The sequence below is a fragment of the Haliotis cracherodii genome, unplaced genomic scaffold, assembly GCF_022045235.1.
Source record: "Haliotis cracherodii isolate W230 unplaced genomic scaffold, xgHalCrac1.p SCAF_22, whole genome shotgun sequence".
NCBI classification, from domain to species: domain Eukaryota; kingdom Metazoa; phylum Mollusca; class Gastropoda; order Lepetellida; family Haliotidae; genus Haliotis; species Haliotis cracherodii.
In genome coordinates, this window is record NW_027266278.1 from 6,261,342 (window position 1) to 6,284,348 (window position 23,007).

The 23,007-nt window shown below is 42.2% G+C and overlaps 1 protein-coding gene across 1 annotated transcript in view; it reads left to right on the forward strand.

The window, feature by feature from the left end:
* LOC139471455 (uncharacterized) overlaps positions 1–13,037 on the forward strand; it is a 141,452-nt gene extending 128,415 nt beyond the window's left edge. Inside the window, 12 exon segments of the mRNA XM_071253816.1 lie at positions 103–402; positions 683–774; positions 2,092–2,266; positions 3,710–3,824; positions 4,303–4,507; positions 5,503–5,679; positions 6,127–6,340; positions 7,609–7,921; positions 10,906–10,990; positions 11,499–11,528; positions 12,265–12,387; positions 12,577–13,037. Of these exon segments, the coding sequence (XP_071109917.1) occupies positions 103–402; positions 683–774; positions 2,092–2,266; positions 3,710–3,824; positions 4,303–4,507; positions 5,503–5,679; positions 6,127–6,340; positions 7,609–7,921; positions 10,906–10,990; positions 11,499–11,528; positions 12,265–12,387; positions 12,577–12,822 (2,075 nt within the window). The 3' untranslated portion in view covers positions 12,823–13,037.
* Positions 13,038–23,007: the final 9,970 nt, after the last annotated feature.

Below are 23,007 nucleotides of genomic sequence, written 5' to 3' on the forward strand. Positions count from 1 at the left end.
CAGTTGAACTTGCTGTGACACTTGATTCAACATACAATGTTGTACAATGTATGTTCGTGTGTTTCATCATCTCATCAAGGTATTGCCTTGTCTGTGATCCAGGGTTACAAGTCGGCCAGAGCATTGTGGTCACTCAGCTCACGAAGCTTGACCTGGAGACAGAATACAGGTCTGACGCCTCTGTGGAGTTTGTCCCTTACATCACTGACCCATCTACATCAACCACAGAAGATGCCTTCACCGACAGAATCCTCAGAAAGAGGCTCAACTACCAGGACACAGACTTCTCCTTCTCTCTCACAAGTGTTGGTAATCTTCCCATGCCAGGACCGGTGAAGGTGACCTTCACCTTTGACCCCACGGTCACCAACACAACCTTGATGCTGCTTCACTGGAATACTGGTACGGCCTAACATTTGTTAATACGGATAATGGGACTCTATACGGAGCCATCTCGATTGACAGGGATACGCTGTATAACTAACTGAGGACGCAATAGATCTTTTATACTGTACACAGTGGAGTAAATCAACGTTCAGTCACACAGCGGGATGATCATCGGTCAGACCGTAAAAAGATGTAAAAGTCTTTTATAACAATCCAGCAATAAATACAACTGAAAGGCAGCGTGAAATAAATTGTTAAAGAGAGTCTCTGGTCATTGATGTTTTGTATGATGCAGATGCCCGACAGTGGCAACAGAGCAACAAGACCTGTCACCATGAAACAGACACAGAGGTCAGAGACCCCGTGACTTCTCAGGTCACGGTCAAAGTGAGTGACATGATGTCTTATGATGAACCCTGATATGGTAGGGTTCCACAGATGTAGGGGGCGATCGTTTAGATAAGTGTACTTTGTTGAGACAGTTGTAATATGTTGAGACAGGTGTACTTTATTTAGAAATGTGTACTTTATTGAGACAGGTGTACTTTGTTGAGACAGATGTAGTTTGTTTACACAGGTGTAGTTTGTTTAGACAGGTGTACTTTCTTTTGACAGGTGTACTTTGTTTAGATAGGTGTTCTTTGTTCAGACAAGTGTACTTTGTTTTGACAGGTGTACTTTGTTCAGACATGTGTGCTATGTTGAGACAGGTGTTCTTTGTTGAGACAGGTGTACTTTGTTGAGACAAGTGTAGTTTGTTAAGACAGGTGTACTTCGTTTAGATAAGTGTACTTTGTTGAGACAGTTGTAATGTGTTGAGACAGGTGTACTTTATTTAGAAAGGTGTACTTTTTTTAGACAGGTGTACTTTGTTGAGACAGATGTAGTTTGTTTACACAGGTGTAGTTTGTTTAGACAGGTGTACTTTCTTTTGACAGGTGTACTTTGTTCAGACAGGTGTTCTTTGTTGAGACAAGTGTACTTTTTTTGACAGGTGTACTTTGTTCAGATAGTTGTACTTTGATCAGACAGGTGTAGTTTGTTCAGACAGGTGTACTTTGTTCAGACAAGTGTAACTTGTTTCGTCAGGTGTACTTCGTTAGACAGGTGTAGTATGTTTAGACAGGTGTAATTTGTTGAGCCAGGTTTACTTTGTTGAGACAAGTGTACTTTGTTAAGAAAGGTGTTTAGGCAGGTTTACTGTGTTTAGACAGGTGTAATTTGTTTAGACAGGTGTAGTTTGTTAAGACAGGTTTAACTTGACACATTGGTATTGCTGGAATGAAGTTCAAAGGGGAGAATATCGACGGCCACACATTTTAACATGCATGTCGAGCGACTAGAGTACCCGATCGCCCCTTCAACATACTGAACGAAGGAAATAGCAGAATGGATATAAAATGTGTATTATAAGCTTACCGGATGTTTAAGTATCATAAATGAACACATCAAACTTTTACCTGTATCTAGATGTGTTAGTATGAAAATTATTGAGATCCAATCATCTTCCGCTAAATTATGCAGTATTTTTAACATCAGTATGCATTTAAAGGCCGCTGTGAAGGTTTATCATTTCCAACACATATGATAGTTCTGTCTTCAACATGTAATGGACATGCTAAAGACCCTTCTTTGTTCACAGTTGTATAATCTTTGCATATTAGTCATTATATGTGGTGATTGTGTCTATCATGTTCTGTTTAGGTTTGTAACACAAGGTCGACACCAGACAGCAGCAGTTCCAGACGTCGGCGATCTGTGTCTGACACGTACTTCACACACCCGACCCAGTTCCTACTGACTTCAGCTCTGACAGAGATATCTAATTCACCTCCTCAGCTCACCAGCACCACGTCTCTTGTCATGCAGGAAGACCAGGGTATGTGTCTCTTAGCTTGTCTCTGTTATCTTGCAGGAAGACCAGGGTATGTGTCTCTTAGCTTGTCTCTGTTATCTTGCAGGAAGACCAGGGTATGTGTCTCTTAGCTTGTCTCTGCTGTCATACAAGAAGACCAAGGTACATGTCTCTTAGCTTGTCTCTCCTGTCATGCAGGAATACCAGGGTATGTGTCTCTTAGATTGTCTCTCTTGGCATGCAGGAAGACCAGTGTATGTGCCTCTTAGCTTGTCTCACTTGTCATGCACGAAGACCAGGGTATGTGTCTCTTAGCCTTTCTCTCTTGTCATACAGAAAGACCAGGGTATGTGTCTCTTAGCTTGTCTCTCCTGTCATGCAGGAAGACCAGGGTATGTGTCTCTTAGCTTGTCTCTCTTGTCATATAAGAAGACCAGGGTATGTGTCTCTTAGCTTGTCTCTCCTGTCATGCAGGAAGACCAGGGTATGTGTCTATTAGCTTGTCTCTCTTGTCATGCAAGAAGACCAGGGTATGTGTCTCTTAGCTTGTCTTTCATGTCATGCAGAAAGACCAGGGTATGTGTCTCTTAGCTCATATCTCTTGTCATACAAGAAGACCAGGATATGTGTCTCTTAACTTGTCTCTCCTGCCATACAGGAAGACCAGGGTATGTGTCTCTCAGGTCGTCTCTCTTGTCATGCAGGAAGACCAGGGTATGTGTCTCTTAGCTTGTCTCTCTTGTAATGCAGAAAGACCAGGGTATGTGTCTCTTAGCTCGTCTCTCCGGTCATGCAGGAAGATAAGGGTATGAGTCTCTTAGCTTGTCTCTCTTGTAATATATGCAGGAAGACCAGGGTATGTGTTTCTTAGCTTGTCTCTCCTGTCATACAGGAAGACCAGGGTATGTGTATCTTAACTTGTCTCTGTTATCATGCAGGAAGACCAGGGTATGTGTCTCTTAGCTTGTCTCTCTTGTCATACAGGAAGACCAGGGTATGTGTTTCTTAGCTCGTCTTTCTTGTCATGCAGAAAGACCAGGGTATGTGTCTCTTAGCTTGTCTTTCTTGTCATAAAAGAGGACAGGGGTATGTGTCTCTTAGATGGTCTATCTTGTCATACAGGAGAACCAGGGTATTGTCGCATAGCTTGTCTCATTTGTCATGCAAGGACATCAGGGTATGTGTCTCTTAGCTTGTCAATCTTGTCAAGTAAGAGATCAGGGTATGTGTCTCTTAGCTTGTCAATCGTGTCATGTAAGAGATCAGGGTATGTGCATTTTAGCTTGACGGGAACAGGTTAGCTCGTGGTATTGCGCATCACAAGTCGCTGTACACATTTACGCCACCAAAGTAAGACATGAATCACTTATGACTCTCCTCCTCCATCATTCAGCCATGCCTTTCTAGTGGAATATTGAAGAGGCCACTCACTAGAGTACAGACTTACATCACTCGTTAATGTTCCAGGTACAATCGTATACCAGATGACGTCCACGGACGCCAATGGAGACGTGGTCAAGTACAAGATTACTGACAACTTCGCTGTGGCTGATTTAGAACTGACGCTGTCAGAGGATGGATTGTGAGTGGCTACTTCAGACAGCTGTACAGTTGTATATATGTTGGTGTGTAGTATGAGAAAAGTCGTGTTCAGAGGATTTGGGCTGGCTCTATGATATGTTTGGAAACCAACGTTTTATACCCTGGTCTATGAAAGTCTGCGTCAATCTTTATATTGCATTTTCCAAACATATCAAAGGAAAACTTGACACCTTTCTGACACCTACATGTGTGTCTGTGCAACAGCGGGGCAACCGGATTGGAAGGACAGGTTGACCCTTTTCTTGAACACAAGGGCCCTCTTGCACAAAGCGGTCTTAGCGCTAAGATGATCTTAACTCCCATACTTTTACATAGGCTTACAATAGTACTTAGCGCTAATATCGTTTCGTGCAAGTGGGCCCTGGTGTCATCTCTGGTTTTCAGTGATCCATCCATGTAATTGTCACCGCCTTTTACCCCAAGGGGAGTCGTCGGATAATCGAGATGATTTATTTCAGGATGACCTATACACCTGCTACCAACTACTACGGATCAGTAGAGGTCCCGGTAATTCTTTATGAGGTGCCTCAAGCTGAGATACCACCGGCTGAAACGGCAGTAAACATCAGCATCATCATCACCTCCGTCAACGACGCCCCAAGCGCCTTCATCTTCAGTGATGGAGTCAGCCTCCTTCACGAAGATCCGGCCCATCCAGTCCTGGTAGGCGACATATCAATGTGTTGCTCCCTCTCTAAGTCTACAAAGCGCCCATGTTCTTGCCGTGAATTCGGTGATGGTAAAATGCTCATTTTATGTCAGATACCGGTACGTTTGCTTGTCACGTCGAAGGCCCAGGTTCGATTCTCCGTATGGATACAATGTGTGAAGCCCATATCTGATGTCTCCCGCCGTGATATTGCTGGAATATTGATTGATAAAAGCGGCGTACAACTATCACTCACTAGATAGTGTTACGTAGAGCTGCCGCAAGCTGTCTTTATCAAGGGAAGCAACCAATGAGCAACATTTTGTGTAAGGAGACCACATGCAAACACCTTACATTGTCGAATAAGGTTTTAACCTTGTTCACAATATCCATTTCACATATTCTGAGCGGGTTGTACATTAGGCGTGTTTAAAGGACTGTTGTCTGGCTACCACCTTCCAACACTGTCCCCATGTTGGGGTATAAATGTGTCTTACCATTGGTTAGTGTAGAGTAACTCGGGGCACAGCTGGTGGGCTGTTTGAATGCTTTCTAGAACTGTCATGTGGTCAGAGCCCTAAATTCCTCTTTAGGGACGGACATGGTTGGGTCATTGGCAAGCATTATGGCTTATACAAGTATACATTTGTGTTTGTTGGTTGTTTAACGCCGCACTCTGCAATATTCCACCAGCTACATGACGGCGGTCTGTAAATAATCGAGTCTGGACTAGACAATCCAGTGTTTGACATTAGGAGCATCGATCCACACAATTGGGATATGATGACATGCATCAACCAAGTCAGCGAGCCTGACTACCCGATCCCGTTAAACGCCTATTACGACAAGCATTATTGGTTGCTGAAGACCTATTCTATCCCGGATCTTCACGGGTCAAGTATACAAGTAAGTAATAAAGTTATAGCTATGGAGCTTCAGCTTGGTGCGGATATCGGACACATCGTCACCAAGACAAGGCCCTAAAATAGAAAGGCTTTGTTTATGACAGGGTAATTTGCTGGAGGAGGTACGAGTAAATGACAGCAACCCTACAACATACAGATGGGAGTTCGGTGCGTACGACGTTGACGTTGACGACAACATGACCATCTACTACACTCAGCCATCAAGCGGGAACCTCACCGTCGGCAACGTAAACACCGTGGTGCCCTGCTCATACAATACGGTCAGTCAGAGTCGCATTGCATTCGGGAATTTATTAGATGTATTCATATAAAAATGACCCGTCCTATTCAGGGCGTAAATTTGAAACAGTGTCCTCGTGTGATGTGACCGCCTCTGTGGTCCAGAGCGTCCGTCCGGAGAGCGGATGATCGGTGTTTCTGTCAACGACCGCATCATACCAAATAACATATAAAGAAGGCATTCGGTATTAAAACAAGGACTGGTCGGCTCGGAGTCAGTTTACTGTCTGAGTGGGGTAATCATGTTAAACTGCGGCATGGTATCTCAGTGGACTAGCACTATAAAACCGGCATTAGTCCGGACCAGTAGAAGCAGCCACACATGCATGTACGTCGCTGTATAAGTGCAATAATCTTAAAACAGACGTTCATCCCCATTTCTTCTAGTGTAATGGTCCAAACACCTGCGTATATTGTATTGATTTCAGAGCGGCATCCCCTGTGACAGGCTCAACCTCCCCCATCCTCCTGACTCCCTCAACTGGGTCTACGGGACCTTCCAGTACCAACCTGACCCTGGTTACCATGGTTACGATGAGATCCGTGTATACGCACAGGACCATGCAGGGGTATACTCGGATGTCATCACTATCAAATCAACTGTTATGGAGAGGCCATGCGCGAATGGAGGAACATGTAAAAGTAAGCCATGATATATATATATGTGTGTTTGTCTGCTGACCAGCTTGAACTGATTTGGCTGGAAGCCTAATGGTTAAAGCGCTGGCTCGTAACGCCAAAAGCCAAGTTCGAATCATCACACATGCAATCGTCTTACGAAAATACGCATCAACTTACTGTAGCCTTTATTATAACATACAGGACCAAACATTTACTGAAAAGATATACCCATTATGATCTGACCCAGAAAATTGTTGCTATAACTGAAATAAGGTCATAGTCAATATTTCACGTGTTTCTCACACTACGCTCCTCCATCAACAGCTCCGAACCTGCATGAACCGTGTGCGAACCTTACCATTGCTTCATATTACAGCAACGTGTAGACTAGATGCCTCCAAGGCTGCAGCACATGTTGCACGAGAAATAGTGCTGATTGCTCGATGTAATCTGAGCGCTCATTGGTCAGAGCACTCGCTGGTTTCCACGTCATTGGGATCAGGCCTTGGCTCGATTCGATTAACAATGGCAACTACATTTCAAAGCGGCCATATGTATGCATGGATGATGGACGAACACATTGTATGAAAACCTGCTAAGTATTGATGATGAAATTAAACTGACGTTCCGGTTTAAGACGAGACTTGTCAGTTCCTAAGAGCCGAAAATGTTTTCTTTCTCTTGTTCCATCTCTAGAGCAGATGTTTCTAATCTATACTGCATAAAACAAGTTACGACAGATATGAAAGAATAGGGTAATCCTTAACTTATATTGAGTAGTATATATCAGAACACTAAGTTGAATACCAACAAGAAAAGAATTACCTACAAAGTCACAGTTAAAAACACGGATTGTATATATCCTACAATCATACTGGTTGAAGGAAACCTTTTTAAGGATTTGAAGCGGGGAATCTTCATTGAGTGAGTAAGTGAATATTTAACGTCACATTGGCAATAGAATCTTTATTGAAGTCATTCGCGATGTATGAAAAGTTTTCATGATAAACATCTTCCCTTTCATGAATTTTGTTCTCGGTTCGATTAACAATTGACAAATATATTTCACAGCTGTTTGGACACAGAGACAGAAAGCAACACATTAGCAATAACTTTAACATTTTTAAAATCGATAAGGCCTCCAGTTAAAAATATTCCTGGACACGAATAACTCGATAAGACTCGATGTAAGAATCGCAGAATGATTAGCTCTTTGTCATACAATCTCCACAAAATCCTCATATGCCAAACACCTAATTCACGTTGCACCTCCACATACATAATTCCAGGCAAGAATGAAAGCTTGTACAACTGCACCAACTACCGCCGTGCTGAAGGTTTTGACCTCTACTATGAGTGTGCGTGCGCACCTGGCTGGACCGGCATTCATTGTGAGGATGACGTCAACGAGTGCAGCAGCTCTCCATGTTCGTGGCCGTACGTCTGCTACAACGACGTCAACAGATACTACTGCGCATGTGCAAAAGATAATCCAAAATGTGATGGGTTGCAAGCATGAATGATCGGTCTGATTGTTTTGGCGGGGATATTGATAATCATCTTATCCTTGCTTGCTTGGTATCTCTGCATGCTCAAACGAGGGTAGGTACTGCGCATGTCCGCATGGCTACGTCAATCAATGGGTACGTCAATCACCTGTCGAGTATAAAACGAGTAAGACACCAAATATAACACGACGTTCCATTCCATTCAAATTGCCGAAAATACACATTTTCGTATTGAGAGGACCTACTGGTATGACGATATAAGCTCTATAAGTTTAGCTGACGAAGATGAAAATGAATCAACAACTATCCTTTACTTAATATTTAGATTTTCTTTACAAACAACTTAAATTCAACCCTTACAAAAGGGCTTACAACTATATATCACCTGCTTTACAAATCAATCAACCCATAGTTCACAACGTTGAATAACATTATAATATGAAGAACAGTAATTTTCTGTGGAGGTCAAATTTGCACAATGAAAAGGCGATCGATATTGGAAGGGAAATAACTCTTTCTGTTACGTGTTATCAGAAACACGTAAGGCAGCCTCAACATATTTGGTCTTTAAACCCAGTAAACCTAGTAATGCAAAAGTGTCTCAAGTACACCTCTGTTCTAACTTCAGCTGGTCGAATGAATCCTTTTCAGCAAACCTTGGTGCTTTCACAAGTCCGCAAAATCCTCACTTGTACATTTTTCGATGTATAGATATATTCCGAAGATTAGAACTGTTTATGTGTTACAGAAAACAATATTTTACCTACTGTGTCATGATTCTGGCAACATTTGTATAAGGAAGAATATGCATGCAGTCAACCCAGGTAATTTAGCATGATTCAATAACTGGTGTGAGCTGGCATATGCAAGAACTTTGTGACAAGGTAGTTCACTGAAGGATGTTATATTAGTGTGATACATCTGCTTGCTTTTTATAGTTGATCACTGATGGATCATTTGTTGGCATGGTCATGGCTTACGTATATTGCATGTTCAGTCTTATCACGCCAGTGGAAGTTGTGGTTACATTTTTTATAAATATCGCATAGTTTGCTTGGATTTCTTATTACTCTTTTATTCTTCGTTCGTTTATAAACATACCACCTGTTAACACGCCCCAACCATTATCCTTTACACTTCCATTGGAAGAAACAAAAGTCCATGTAGCTTGGAAGGGCATTGAAGAACGTTCACTCCAAAATGTGTGAAATGACCACTTGTCCAAAATTTCAAGCAGTCGAATGAGTTCATTCTCCGAATAATTCCTGATGCAGATTGCATTGGCTAGCACCGGATCAATGGGTGTAGTTTGGAATTGCTTTGCAGTGTGTACTGCGAGAGTCGTTATGATATGTTTAAATACAAGGTTTGGCTGAAGAGTTGTAAGATAGGAAGGATGTATGGTACACCCTTAAAGTTTCCGTGTATTAAATACAATACGTCCCGTGTTTACAGGCTGCATTTGAACCAAATACACAACCAGGCAGCATGGTTCTGCAGGCAGCAAAGTGACCAGGTATTCCCTGTTGATGAAAATGCACAAAACTGGTTACAGTGCTGTCATAAAGTATCGCCAACTGAAAGGGCTAAGTCCAACAGCCATACATGCGGACATGGTGTCAACGTAAGAGGATGATACTCCTTCTTTTGCCACTGTTATTGAGTGGGCAGCGGAGTTCAAGAGGGGAAGAGAGAACTTCGATGATTATCCAAGATCAGGAAGACCTTCAACCGCACTTACTAAGGAATAAGACACATGATAAGACAGATAATATGATTATGGATGATCGACGACTCACCACACGTCACATAGCCAATACAGTCGGCATCCCCTATGAGAGAATTGGGAACATTCTTAAGAATGACCTGGGTATGACAAAGGTTTCAGAACACTGGGTTCCAATGCTTCTGTCTCCTGATCAGAAACGGTTTGGGTTTCCCATCTCTCAAGATAATTTTCGTCGTTTTGAAGCAGACCCATTAGCTGGCAACATGATGGCTTCAGTAGTTTGGGTTTCCAACGGAATCCAACTGGTGAACGACCTCACAAGAGGTCAGACCATTTATCGCCGATATTGTGCTAATCTGCTTTAGCAACTGCGTGAGAATATCAAGGCTAAATGACGTGGAAGACCCACGAAACGTGTGTTCGACCATGGACCTGTGCACAAGTATGCTGTTGCTATGGCTGCAGTGCATGAGTTTCGATTTGAATTATTGAATATCCTCTGTATAATCCGTCAGAGATCCACGTCTTTCCAAACTTGTAGGAAGAACTGTCTGGCAAGCATTATACAAAATGGTGATGACATCATTTATGCTGTGGGGAACTTTTTGGGATGAAGGCGCTCCAGCATCCTTGGAAGACGTGTGTGGACCTCAAATAATACTTAGAGCAGTCCATCAAAGATAGGTTCAGAACTCTTCAGCCACTCCCCGTATATAGTCGAAAGTAAGATGGCATTTGTGTTTGGGAAATAACGTAGTTCGTGACATGGATACGTCTGAAGTGTTTGGTGTGTATCCTTTGGGCATATAACACATATGTGTGTCTTACAGAACGGTATGTGTGTTATTGTCGTGCATAAAGGCACATATTTGGATTCTAAATATATCATATACCGTCTTCCAAAACAGTTAGACCAGATATGATTCTGACCAAACAACTCTGAAAATGGACAGGAACTAATTTAAACTTGCAAATACTGATACGTTATAAATTTCAATCTCGCAACCCTTATGTATAAGTTTCTCATTTTAACACGGTTAAGTACTTGTTCTTATAAATACTCAATGGCTCAAGGGTTGTCTTAAATAATTCGTCATGTCTCGATTATAAATCCACAAAATGAAACCTAAATACTTGCTGAAAACCAACATGAACGCCTGATGGCATGTTTGCAATGATTCGAGAGTGCACAGTTCTAGGAGTGTGTCAAATGCCAGTTGTATAGGTGTGAATCGTGTTGATTATGAGGTCTAACACTGCGCTGACCTGCTACAAGAGGATGTCCATGCCACTTTGGTAGCGGCAATTACTGTCAAGTTCTTCAAGATTGTTTTCACATTGTTTTCCAGTCGTTTCCACTGGTCCTTTACAGTGTACATGATCATCCGACCTAAGGGATCCAGAACACCCTTTGTCAATGAAGGCTTTAGTGATGTAAGTATGTTGAGAAGTTTAGAGTACACCAATGTGGCAATACTCCAGCAAGAATTCAGAAGGAACGAAGACACCAGAAAAGGCTGAACTGGTATACTATAACCAGTATGCTTCCCCGTGTACCACTTATAAAATAGCTCCTATTCATTCAACACGTAGGGTTAGCAGTCATGGTTGTTTCATGACAATAAGAAGTCTTTTAATTATTAGTTTTTAAATTTCTGTCTATTCCGTACCTAGATTCCCAGTCCCCTTGACATATAGATATTACTAACTTTCCAGTGGATGTCCATAATTGATAATGCCCGCATAGTGTACACAAATATGATGCTCACACTCTCATCCACTCTTTCGTTTGACACGACTGCTATTCAGCCAAATCATAATCTGTGACAATTTACCTCGTGATAAGTAATCAATCATGAGTAATGAAGAATATTTTTTGGTAAAAAGTAAGTAAGAAATTGTAAAATTGCATTGTAAAAAATAAGTAATTACCTTTTTTCAGGATTTGAGCGGAAGTGAGAAAAGCCATAAGGTAAGTGTCAATATTACCTCATAGTCAACAACATAAACTTAAACCTCAAATGTAGTGTAAGTCCGGACACTGATTTTCCGGACACCTTTTTGATTAGTACAAAGATTACTCTACTTATTCTCTAATTGGCTTTATTAAAGAAACAAACGACTCGTGGGCGTTTTTATCATACAATAAATCACTACAGGGAGAATAAATCAGGAGGGGCGCAACCCCGAGTGGTTTATTATCCCTGCAGTTTTTTATTGTACCACAAACAGCGACCACGAGTCGTAGTTTTATTTCTTATATGAGATATCTATATTTTTATAGCCTCGTAATGGGTGTTAATAAAATGTACAAGCTTCAGAAATGTTTACAAGTATTTACTGATGACTCAACTAAGCATTCTGTATCCTATTAAGTAGTATCTCCCAATAAGAGTCCTCTGGAGGTCGCAGGGGTGGTGGGTGAGCCTAGTGGTTAAAGCGTTCAGTCGTCAGGCCGAAGACCCGAGATCGATTCCCTACATAGGTACAATGTGTGAAGCTCATTTCTTGTGTCCCCCGTCGTGATTTTGCTTGAATATTGCTAACAGCGGCCTAAAACTATACTCGCTCACTCGCTCACTCGCTCACTCACTCACTCTAGAAGAAGCCATTTTGACAGTGGCGACACAGGCTTAGACCTTGCACTGTAGGTATGTACTTTTAGGATAGGTCGTCATCTGATTATATTCATATTAAACTGTTTACAGTCCCGTGCGTTATCCGAAGCGTCCGGCATGTTCATGTCCAGTCGGCGGCCATATGACCCCACAACTCCGATGAGGTCAGAACGATCTCTGCGACCGGTGTGGTTATTTAAATATACAAACATTGCAGAGTTGAGTTTTACACCGCTTACAAAAGTATGTCCATGATATCACGGCTTTAAGTGATGCACGAGTTTCGTATAAAACGACAAGGATCACAATCAGGACGAATCCGGAATTAAAACGCAGGACCAGTAGCTTTCCAGACATGGAATGCTGAAAATGTACTTACTAAGTTGGTGTTTTCGTCTCCAGGCAAAAGGCCTAACCAGTGAGCCATATCTGGGAGAGGCAAACATCCGCATTGTCCACTCCAGACATCAACTGATTCGTCCTGACGTCACTCGTGGTGCAACAACGGACCGGCCCAGAACACCAGTCGAAGATTACGAAGAAAGACCAAGCAGTTCATCCTCTCTTATCAGGGGCAAGTCTCTGGTCAGAAGAAATTCACGCCGTGTTGCCCCCGGCCCCGAACCGGAACCAGACTATGATGCTTGAAGAAATCCGGAAATCCGGAAATCTTTACACTGTAGATAGTTGTCTTTCAGAAAATGCTCAAACGAATTGTTTCCTCAATAACATGTGCCGTGCAAATGGTTGATTTAAAATAAAGGTTAATTAACTCAATGTCGATAGAAAGCAGTTAATTAAAAAATTAAATCCCCAGTCTAATAATCTAATTACAAGGGCTTTCATTGATGGAAACTGCTGACAGGATGTCATCGATAAATGATATATGATTGTTGGCCGTGTGTTTCTATTAATTAAATCTCACAGATTATTCTGCTGTTGTAACAAAGTTTAAATTAGCGTCTAGATACGCATATAACTCGAGCGGACAGTGGAAAGTTGAATATGAACTTTGTTGAAGTTACAAAAATTAAAAACTTGTATATTTTAATCCGTTTAAGACGGTTATATTAAATATTCTCTTTCAAGATCAACGCTGCAGATGTTACTGGCATTTATCACAACCGAACACGCACCAGACATGAATGTATTAATATATCGCATAATTGTACTTTTTAATATAGTTATTGACATTTTTCTCCAAAATAAATATTCTTCAGCAAATCAAACGTTGTTTTCGTCAGTATGTTCCCTCTCGGTCGTGATGGAGGCCGAGGTCCGGTCAGACCGTCGAAGGGGTCGGGTCCGAGGTCGATTGTTTCGTTTATTGACCTCGTCAGGAGTTTGATTGTTTGTTTGTTGTTTAACGCCACACTCATCAATATTCCAGCTATATGACGGCTGTCTGTAAATAGTCGAGTCTGGACCAGACAATCCAGTGATTGTCATCATTAGCATCGATCCACACATTTGGGATACGATGACATGCATCAACAAAGTCAGCGAGCCTGACCACCCGATCCCGTAAGTCGCCTCTTACAACAAGCATAGTCGCCCGTTACGGCAAGCATGGGTTGCTGAAGACCTATTCTACCCATGATCTTCACGGGTCTCATTTGGAGTAAGTATTCGTTTTGTTGTACCGAAATTCACATAAAGTTTTTGAACCCTTGAACCGTCCTGTTTCATTACAATAACATAGCTGCCAACCGTGCAATGATCATGTGACGAGTCAATATTCGAATGTCAGTGTCTGTCATGATCCATTGTTTCGTCACAATGGTATGGATTAACAGATGGAATTGCAGATTCTTAACTGAGGTGATATAATATTAATTGAGATCCTACTGTAACAAGTAGTTATGAATCTTCAATCGTTGAGTGAGTGAGTGAGTTAGTTGGGTTTAACGCCGTTTTTAACAGTATTCCAGTTATATCACGGCGTGTCAGCTTAATGTGGGAGGAAAGCCTGAGGTGATGCAGGCCTCAGACGTTTACCACTTCGGTGAAACCCACGAGCACAGGTATGGTGCTGACAAACCTAGAAACATCTAATCAATCGGGCCGAACCGGGATTCGAACCTACAATCATAGGTTTCTGGCCTGCCCAAGGGATGCAACTCTGCACAGCGAACCGCAGCGCCTTAGACGACTGGGCCACCGTGCCCCCTAATCTTTTACGCCGCTTTTAGCAATATCCCAGCAATATCACGGCGGGGGACACCAGAAATGGGCTTCACACATTGTACCCATGTAGGGAATCGAACCCGGGTCTTCGGCGTGACGAGCGAACGCTTCAACCTCTAGGCTCCCCGACCGCCCCCATTGTTATCTGATAAAGGCAATCCAAATCCTTAAATTCAGCTCAGTTGCGGGTGTAACCACCACGGGGTTCGATGGCCACGTCTATCCTGCTTCTCATGGAAGCATTAGGGTAGGTACCCAGTGGTTAAAGCGTTCGCTCGTCACGCCGAAGGCACGGGTTCGATTTCCCACATGGGTACAATGTGTGAAGCCCATTTGTGGTGTCCCCCGCAGTGATATTGCTGGAACATTGCTTAAAGCGGCGTAAAACCACACTCGCTCGTTCGTTCTCATTCCAGTGAGTCTTTTGATACGGTGGCGAAGTAACTGCTGCACTCCTGGTGCAGTGCAGCTGCTGAAGCTGTCAGGTCCTGCACTCGTAGATCCACTGCCTGCAGCCGACGTCCAAGAATGTGCCAAACATGTTCCAATGGATTCAGACCGGACTAATGACGGGCCAAAGCAATGTGTATTTGTTTGTTGTTTAAAGCCGAACACAGCAATATTCCAACTATATAGACGACAGTCTGTAAATAATCGAGTCTGGACCAGACAATCCAGTGATTGATAAAATGAGCATGAACCACGCAACTGGGATACGATGCATCACCTGACCAACCGATCCCGTTAGTCGGCTCTTACGACAAACATAGTCACCTTTTACGGCAAGCATGGGTTGCTGAAGCCCAATTCTACCACGGTTCTTCACGGGTGCCCAAGTCAAAGTGTCGGAAGCATATGTACACAGAAATGCTGTCGTCCGGGGAAGAGGCGGCTTCACCTACTCGGAATGTGATCGTCTTTATGAGATTCCAATGAGCGATCTTCGCCTATAATCCAGCCTCAATCCCCTTTATCCCCCAACATTTCAGTTTTGAGCTGGATGAGAACACCGCGCGGAAAATGAGATACCCGAAGAGCCCATACAATCTTCTACAGTCTTCTTCTCTGCGTTTTACGCATTACGGGATCAAACTGTTTTATTCTCAGGAAGCGAACCGTGTAACATAACAACCGGATGGGTTGCATCATGAACAAGTGATGGCAAATGTGGTTCCACCTCTGAAGTCATGCTCTTGGGGTCGGGCAGGGCGTCATGTCAACACCCAACAGCTACTTGCTGGTCAGACGTGGGTACATATCAATGATAGTGAATTGAAAAGGAAATGTTATCTTTTTAAAAGTAAATATAAGCTGCAAAAATAATAAAATATTACTGTGGCTTATTTAAACACATACACGCACGATCCTTCTATCTATCAAGTCTTTTTGTTAATTGTTTGATTGGCATTTTTAAAAGTTGGTAAGTAACAGTAAACACAAGATATTTTAGGAGTGACACAAAGGTGAAACTCCCTGCCCCATAAACGTCAGAAAAAAAGGACCGAAAGCATCTACCACCAAATCAGATCGAAAATTAGCTCAGACTATATCATCAACTGTCCTGATCACAATATCATTTTGGACAAAGCACAGATGCTATCAAACAATCTTTAGGATTTTACCAAACGAAAACTAGCAGAAGCGGTTCAAATCCACCGACACAAACCTTCAATCAACAGACATCAGGGATACCATTCTATCTGCCTACAATGTATTGATATTGCAATGGAAGACTCAAGCTATCTCCAGTTAATCCTGATCAGCTGTACATAGGTCTGTACTGTGCTATCTTACTTCACTCCTGCTTGACATATGTATAAGGATCTATACGGAAACGTCGCATCATAATACTATAAAGAAGTTGTCATCCATAAAATATCTTGTCTCCACTCTTCTTGTTTATGTGACATCATAGCAAAAACAAGTTGCAGAATTTCTTCTCGTAAGGCGTATCACCGTAACGGGTTTCGCTGATCGGAGTTTTGGTTCCTGGTCATGCAAGGATCCGCTGATGTTTGATTGGAATTTCTCCTATCATGATTGGCTTGTTAGCACCTGGTTCTGGGTTTCTAACAGAGAAGTATGCATGTTTCACTTCCGGCTTCCCCCGGAGAAGATCCGTGTTAGAATTGGCCTTCAGCAAACCATGCTTGTCTACCCCTGTAAAGACCCGGATTAGAATTGGCCTTCAGCAACCCATGCTTGTCGTCTCCCGAGAAGATCCGTGTTAGAATTGGCCTTCAGCAAACCATGCTTGTCTACCCCTGTAAAGACCCGGATTAGAATTGGCCTTCAGCAACCCATGCTTGTCGTCTCCCGAGAAGATCCGTGTTAGAATTGGCCTTCAGCAAACCATGCTTGTCTACCCCTGTAAAGACCCGGATTAGAATTGGCCTTCAGTAACCCATGCTTGTCGTCTCCCGAGAAGATCCGAGTTAGAACTGACCTTTAGCGACCCATGCTTGTCTACCCCCGTAAAGACCCGGATTAGAATTGGCCTTCAGTAACCTATGCTTGTCGTCTCCCGAGAAGATCCGAGTTAGAACTGACCTTCAGCAACCCATGCTTGTCCTTAGAAGCGACCCAGTTGATCAGGTGATTTTTTTCACAGCTATTTTGACATTTACGCCAAATTGTAATCTGTTTCGCTGGATAATCTAAACTGGTTATTCCCTCGCTTTGACGATTGATATTTTCTTGAACTGGGTCGATGTTTCAGCTGGTTTACTGAAGTACTCGAGTTTCATCACTAGCTTAGAAGCATTTATGTATGCTGCAAACTGCAAGGACATGTTTGGGCCGAGACATTAAAACTGCCCCCACTGTGTTGCAAAACGAATAGATCTTTTAACGTTTTTTTACTTGTAGGCATCAGAATATCTGCACTTGTACATAACCGTCGTAATCCCAAATTAACATGTTGTTTTAATTAGTTAAATCAATAAATTCATTCTCGTGTTACTGGATTTTCTGGTTCATCGATCATTTGATTGTCTGGTTTGTTTACAGGCCGTCGTCGCATAGGAATACCGCTGTGCGGCGTCAAGCAATAAAACATACTTACATTTATATGCAAATTGAGTGAATGGCAGGTGCTACCGGTACGACAGGAATGCTTACCTTTTTCGCGAACACCGGGTGTCATTTTCATTGGCCCATACAATTAATTATTATAGCTATTTTAAGCTTCACGCCAAATCTGAATATGTTTCGGCAGATAATCCAGACTGGTTATTCTCTTGCGTTAACTATTTACATTAACTGATCGATGCTCATTTCAATCACCGGACTGTCCGGTCAAGACTCAATTATTGACAAGCCGCCGCCTTATAGCCAGAATATCGCTGAGTGTGGCGTTAGAAACCAATCTCACTTACTCCAGCAAATATACGTTTTACATGTAATTTGTTACAAGTTGCGCACAAAGGGTCTTGCTATTTACGTCAAGCAAATACTCAGTAGCACTTCTTTGAATCAGAGAGCAACGAAAAGGGATAGTTTGACCCGGGATTGCTCGGTATTCAACTGTTCTGACATTAACAGGCAAGTCACAAACTGGGCTGAGTTATTCACTAATAGTAAACACATGAACTACAAATATCATGCTATTCGTGTGAAAACACCAACAAACAGATTCTTGTAACATTAAAATATGATTCATAAATCATGATCATTAAGTCTCTTAATGTGTTGGATGGTTTTCTATGTGAAAGCGTATCCGTGTAAAGGTGGGACAAAGAAGGCGTGTCAATGTAACTGAATTACTTGATAAAAAAGCCCTGTTTAACCAAGAAGGCCGAGAGCAATTAGCCGAGATTACTGTATGTTTGTCTTGCTGACAATGAACGTCGTAGTTAAGTCTCTTACAGCCGGCTCGTGGCTTTAAAGACGACTAGGGTTGATTCAGAGTGAAGTCATTCAAACAACATCTGTCGTATAACTTCGTTGAGTGGCATTTAGAAGTTGGAGTGATGAAGTAAGACGAGTTCTAGGGATGAACAACTTCTTTATTACAATTAGTGCGACGTTTCGGTGTAGATCCTAACACCTTGATCACTTGCTTGATAAAGATGTTAGGATCTACACCGAAACGTCGCACTAATTGTAATAAAGAAGTTGTTCATCCATAGAACTCGTCTCACTTCAACATCTGTCGTGTTTATCTAGTTTAACGCCATTGAGGTGGCGACTATGTTTATTACAAATAGCTTCAAGCTTGGAAGCTTGGATAGATCTGCTTGGGTTCTAATCTTAGATACGCCTTTATCTGGATATTAATGATTGTTTTCTGTGTCCAATCATCACCCAAGATCGCGAAGCTCGAAATAAACATTCGGTGCAAGGTGAGGTGAAATGGGGTTTAACGTCGCGTACAAGATTATTGCACTTATATAGCCACGTGTGTGTGTGTGTGTGTGTGTGTGTGTGTGTGTGTGTGTGTGTGTGTGTGTGTGTGTGTGTGTGTGTCGCGTTGTGTTTATGCTTGGATTCTTGTGGCTTCAACGTTGGTTTTCCTAGGCCTGTTGCGAACACAATACTTGATTTACTCATCATTACATAACTCTGCAATCCAGACAAAACCATGTTTTAAACGATATCTTTGTTGAAAATGTACATGTAGGTTGTGCAGTTGAGTGGTAAAGGCGTTCACTCCTGTTCACGCCAAAGACCCGGGTTCGATTCTCCATGTGTAGTGTCAATGCTAGGGGTCTGTGATATAACTGAAATAGTGCAATTCCGGCATCACACTGGCGCATCTGCTCACCAGTATAAATGGGCGTATATAAAACTGATTTCAGAGTGGCATCCCCTGTGACAGCCTCCACCTCCCCCATCCTGCCGACACCCTCAACTGGGTCTACAGGACCTTTCAGTACCAACCTGGCCTGGTTACTATGGTTACGATGAGGTCCGTGTATACGCCCAGGACCAGGCAGGGGTATACTCGGATGTCATCACAATAAAACCAACTGTTATGGAGAGGCTCTGCGAGAATGGAGGCGAATGCAAAAGTAAGTTATGGCGTTTGTTTGTGTGCTCCGTATCCTGAGATGTGGGCAGCGGTGTGGCGGTGTAGTTAAAACGTCGCCTCATCGCGCCCAGGACCCATGTCAAATCCTCACATTATCCAAAGCCTATTCTTGGTGTCCCCCGTCGCCAAATAGCTTGAATAAAAATAAAATCTGCCGAAAACCATACCCTTCGATGAAGCTACATACATTCTAAAAGGGCGCAAAGCCTTTATAATGATGTACTACACCAAACAACGTACTGTAAATCGTGAAATAAATACGTCTCCAAAAGAATTCGACAGCTAGCTCCTTGCCAAAAATGCGACTCAATATGAATGCGACATTCCTTCCTCTCAAGTGGATTTATGTCAGGAGAATCCTCGGCGCAAAGCCATCATAATGGTGTACTACACTAAACAACGTATATTAGAATACTACAGGGCCCCGTTCCACAAAGCGATCGTAGCTCTAAGACGATCGTATCCCCCATGCTTTAACATAGATTTACGACAGTCGTAGCCCTAAGATGGCTTTGTGGAACGGGGCCCTGATATTGAAATGTTGATTTATTTGAAAGTTGCTGCTTTTTCCGTTAGAGATGAGATTCGTCTATTCTTGAGTAAGTGGGTTAAAAGTAAACGTCGCACCGACATTATTTCAGCCATACGGCGACGTCTATTCTTGAAACACTGAACTTTCCACAAGCAACTCTTTTCTCATGTCCTGAGTAGACATATCTAATCTATGTCCGTAACAATAAATTCAAAACTAATAAGAAACGAAACAAATCATATATTAAACACACAGATCGAGGGCAGGTGCATCCTGAAATTTTACTGGGTGAACAGAAACGTTAATCTTACTGAAACGGATTAAAAGGGATTAAGGGTGAAGGATGTTTTTAATCTTGGAAATCGTTATTGAAATTACCCGTGATATATAAAACGTTTCATGATAACATTCATTTATTTCCCTTTCCCAATTTTGAAAAATTCAGTTTGTTCTCATTTTAATTAACATTTGACAAAGCTATTTCTCTGCATTCAACTAGCCATGAGGTTGCATTACATCACCTTGTTTTCACTGACGTCTGGGTGAATATACAAGAAAGTGCTGCGACAATTAGCATTAAACTACAAAATCGACAGGCATCAATAGAACTGGTCGTAAGAGGCGACTAACGGGATCGGTTGGTCAGGCTCGCTGACTTGGCTGATGCATGTCATCGTATCCCAATTGCGTAGATCAATGCTCATAATGTCAATAACTGGATTGTCTGGTCGAGACTCGATTATTTACAGACCGGAATATTTCTGAGTGCGGTGTTAAACAACAAAGAAAGAAACAATAGCACTGGTTGATGTAAAAACGCAAACTGTATATCTCCTAACTATATAATCTAAGCAAAGTACATGACGCCATCGCCCCCTTGAAGATCCTTTATTTATTGGCCTTCAATAAGTCGTAAAAGGGGACTAACCGGCCTGACCGTATTTACACTGAACTTTAATAGTAAGTTAACTGCCTTGCCTCCCTTCGTTACACTCTCGTAACATTGCTGCCATCAGTATGGGCGCGGCCATTACAAGAATCTTGAAATTTGTCCTCTAACCCCAAACGTACTAAAGTTGCTACGTTTGTTTATGTCTTTGGGAAGGGCATTATAGTTCATTTTGAAAACGTTCACGACTGACCAAATTTCCCAGATGAATTTACCTTGTTTGTTTAATCACATTGGTTCGAGATTGCAGACTAACGGAAAATCACCCAACTTCTCCCTTACATTCTTACTATGGCAATTACGTGATAGTTGAAATGAAACAGAAATTCAAAGTGACAAACAAAGAAAATAATTCCGGTGGGGTAAGCGTATTCGGCGTCACGGCATCACTTGTTTGTAAACATAACGGTCAGTCGGCTGCGAATTCAACTCCAAGGGGGCGGTCAGGTAGCCTAGTGGTTAAAGCGTTCGCTCTTCACACCGAAGACCCGGGTTCGATTCCCGACATGGGTACAATGTGTGAAGCCCAATTCTGGTGTCCCCCGACGTGATGTTGCTGGAATATTGCTAAAAGCGGCGTAAAACCATACTCACTCACTCACTCAACTCCAAGGATGGTGAAGTCACTTTTTCCACAGAGGAGAGTCTTGACTGGTGGCAGCGATAGTTTAGAGAGCTTCGCGAACGGGCTATTGCTGTGAGGAGCTTGAGGAAGATGGGGCCTGGCTCGCTGACTTGGGTAATGCATGTCATCCTATCATCCTATCCTATTGTGTAGATCGATGGTCATGATGTTAATCACTGTATGGTCTGTCCCAGATTCGGCTATTTACAGACCGCCGTCATATAGCTGCAATATTACTGAGTTTTTTGTCCCACGTTATACCTCCATATATATATATTCCAGGCAAGAATGAAAGCGTGTACAACTGCACCAACTACCGCCGTGCTGAAGGTTTTGACCTCTACTATGAGTGTCCTTGCGCACCTGGCTGGACCGACATTCATTGCGAGGATGACGTCAACGAGTGCAGCAGCTCTCCATGTTCGTGGCCGTACGTCTGCTACAACGACGTCAACCGATACTACTGCGCATGGGCAAAATATGATCCCAACTGTGATGGGTTGCAGGCATGGATGATCGGTCTGATCGTTTTAGCGGGGATATTGATAATCATCTCATCCTTGCTGGCTTGGTATCTGTGCATACTGAAACGAGGGTAGGTACTGCGCATGTCTGCATGGCTACGTCAATCAATGGGTACGTCAATAACCTGTCGAGTATAAAACGAGTAAGACACCAAATATACCACGACGTGCCAATTTCATTCAAATTGCCGAAAATACACATTTTCGTATTTAGAGGACCTACTGGTGTGACGATATCAGCTCTATAAGTTTAGCTGACGAAGATGAAAATGAAATTCTAGTTTCATATTTCTAAACAACAACTATCCTTTACTTAAAGGGGCACTGATCTAACGCAGTTCCCCGGGACTGGTTGTTGCCTTTGTTATTGTTTTTTCCCAGTGAGTACCCGGATGTATAGCAGAAATTTAGACTCTCTGGTGCGCCATTCGTAAGCGCATTAGTCACTTTTATGGGTAGTAATAAGGGCGTATGGTCACATTGATCAACAAAATGAAAATACAGTTTTCGAAATAATAAGGAAATGTAGGTATCTTTGTGGGTAGCATCGGTAATGGTGACGAAGTTTTTATAAGTCACTTGCTTGGTAATTTTGCGATTTTCGTTTACACTATTTTGACTTGCAACACAAAGTAAATATTTCACCTGAGTATTGCTTTTTTATAGTGTGTATATTTTTTACTGTCAAAATGTGTAACATTTTCAAATTTATTAAAAGTCTAAATATTCAGTTATTTTACAAAGTGACTGAAAAACATTTCCATCTGTATTATAATAATAAGGAACTCCAAACATTTTGATGTTTAATGTCATCACCAAGAGACTGAAAATGTTACGTTGAAAAGTACATTTCTATGTTGTTTACCTTCTAATCCTACAGTACATAATAATCTGTTGTGATGTTTGTAGGCCCTTTTGATCACCTTAATCAATCTGGACAGATTTTTTCAGTCAAAATGACTGAAATATTTACACATTTTATAA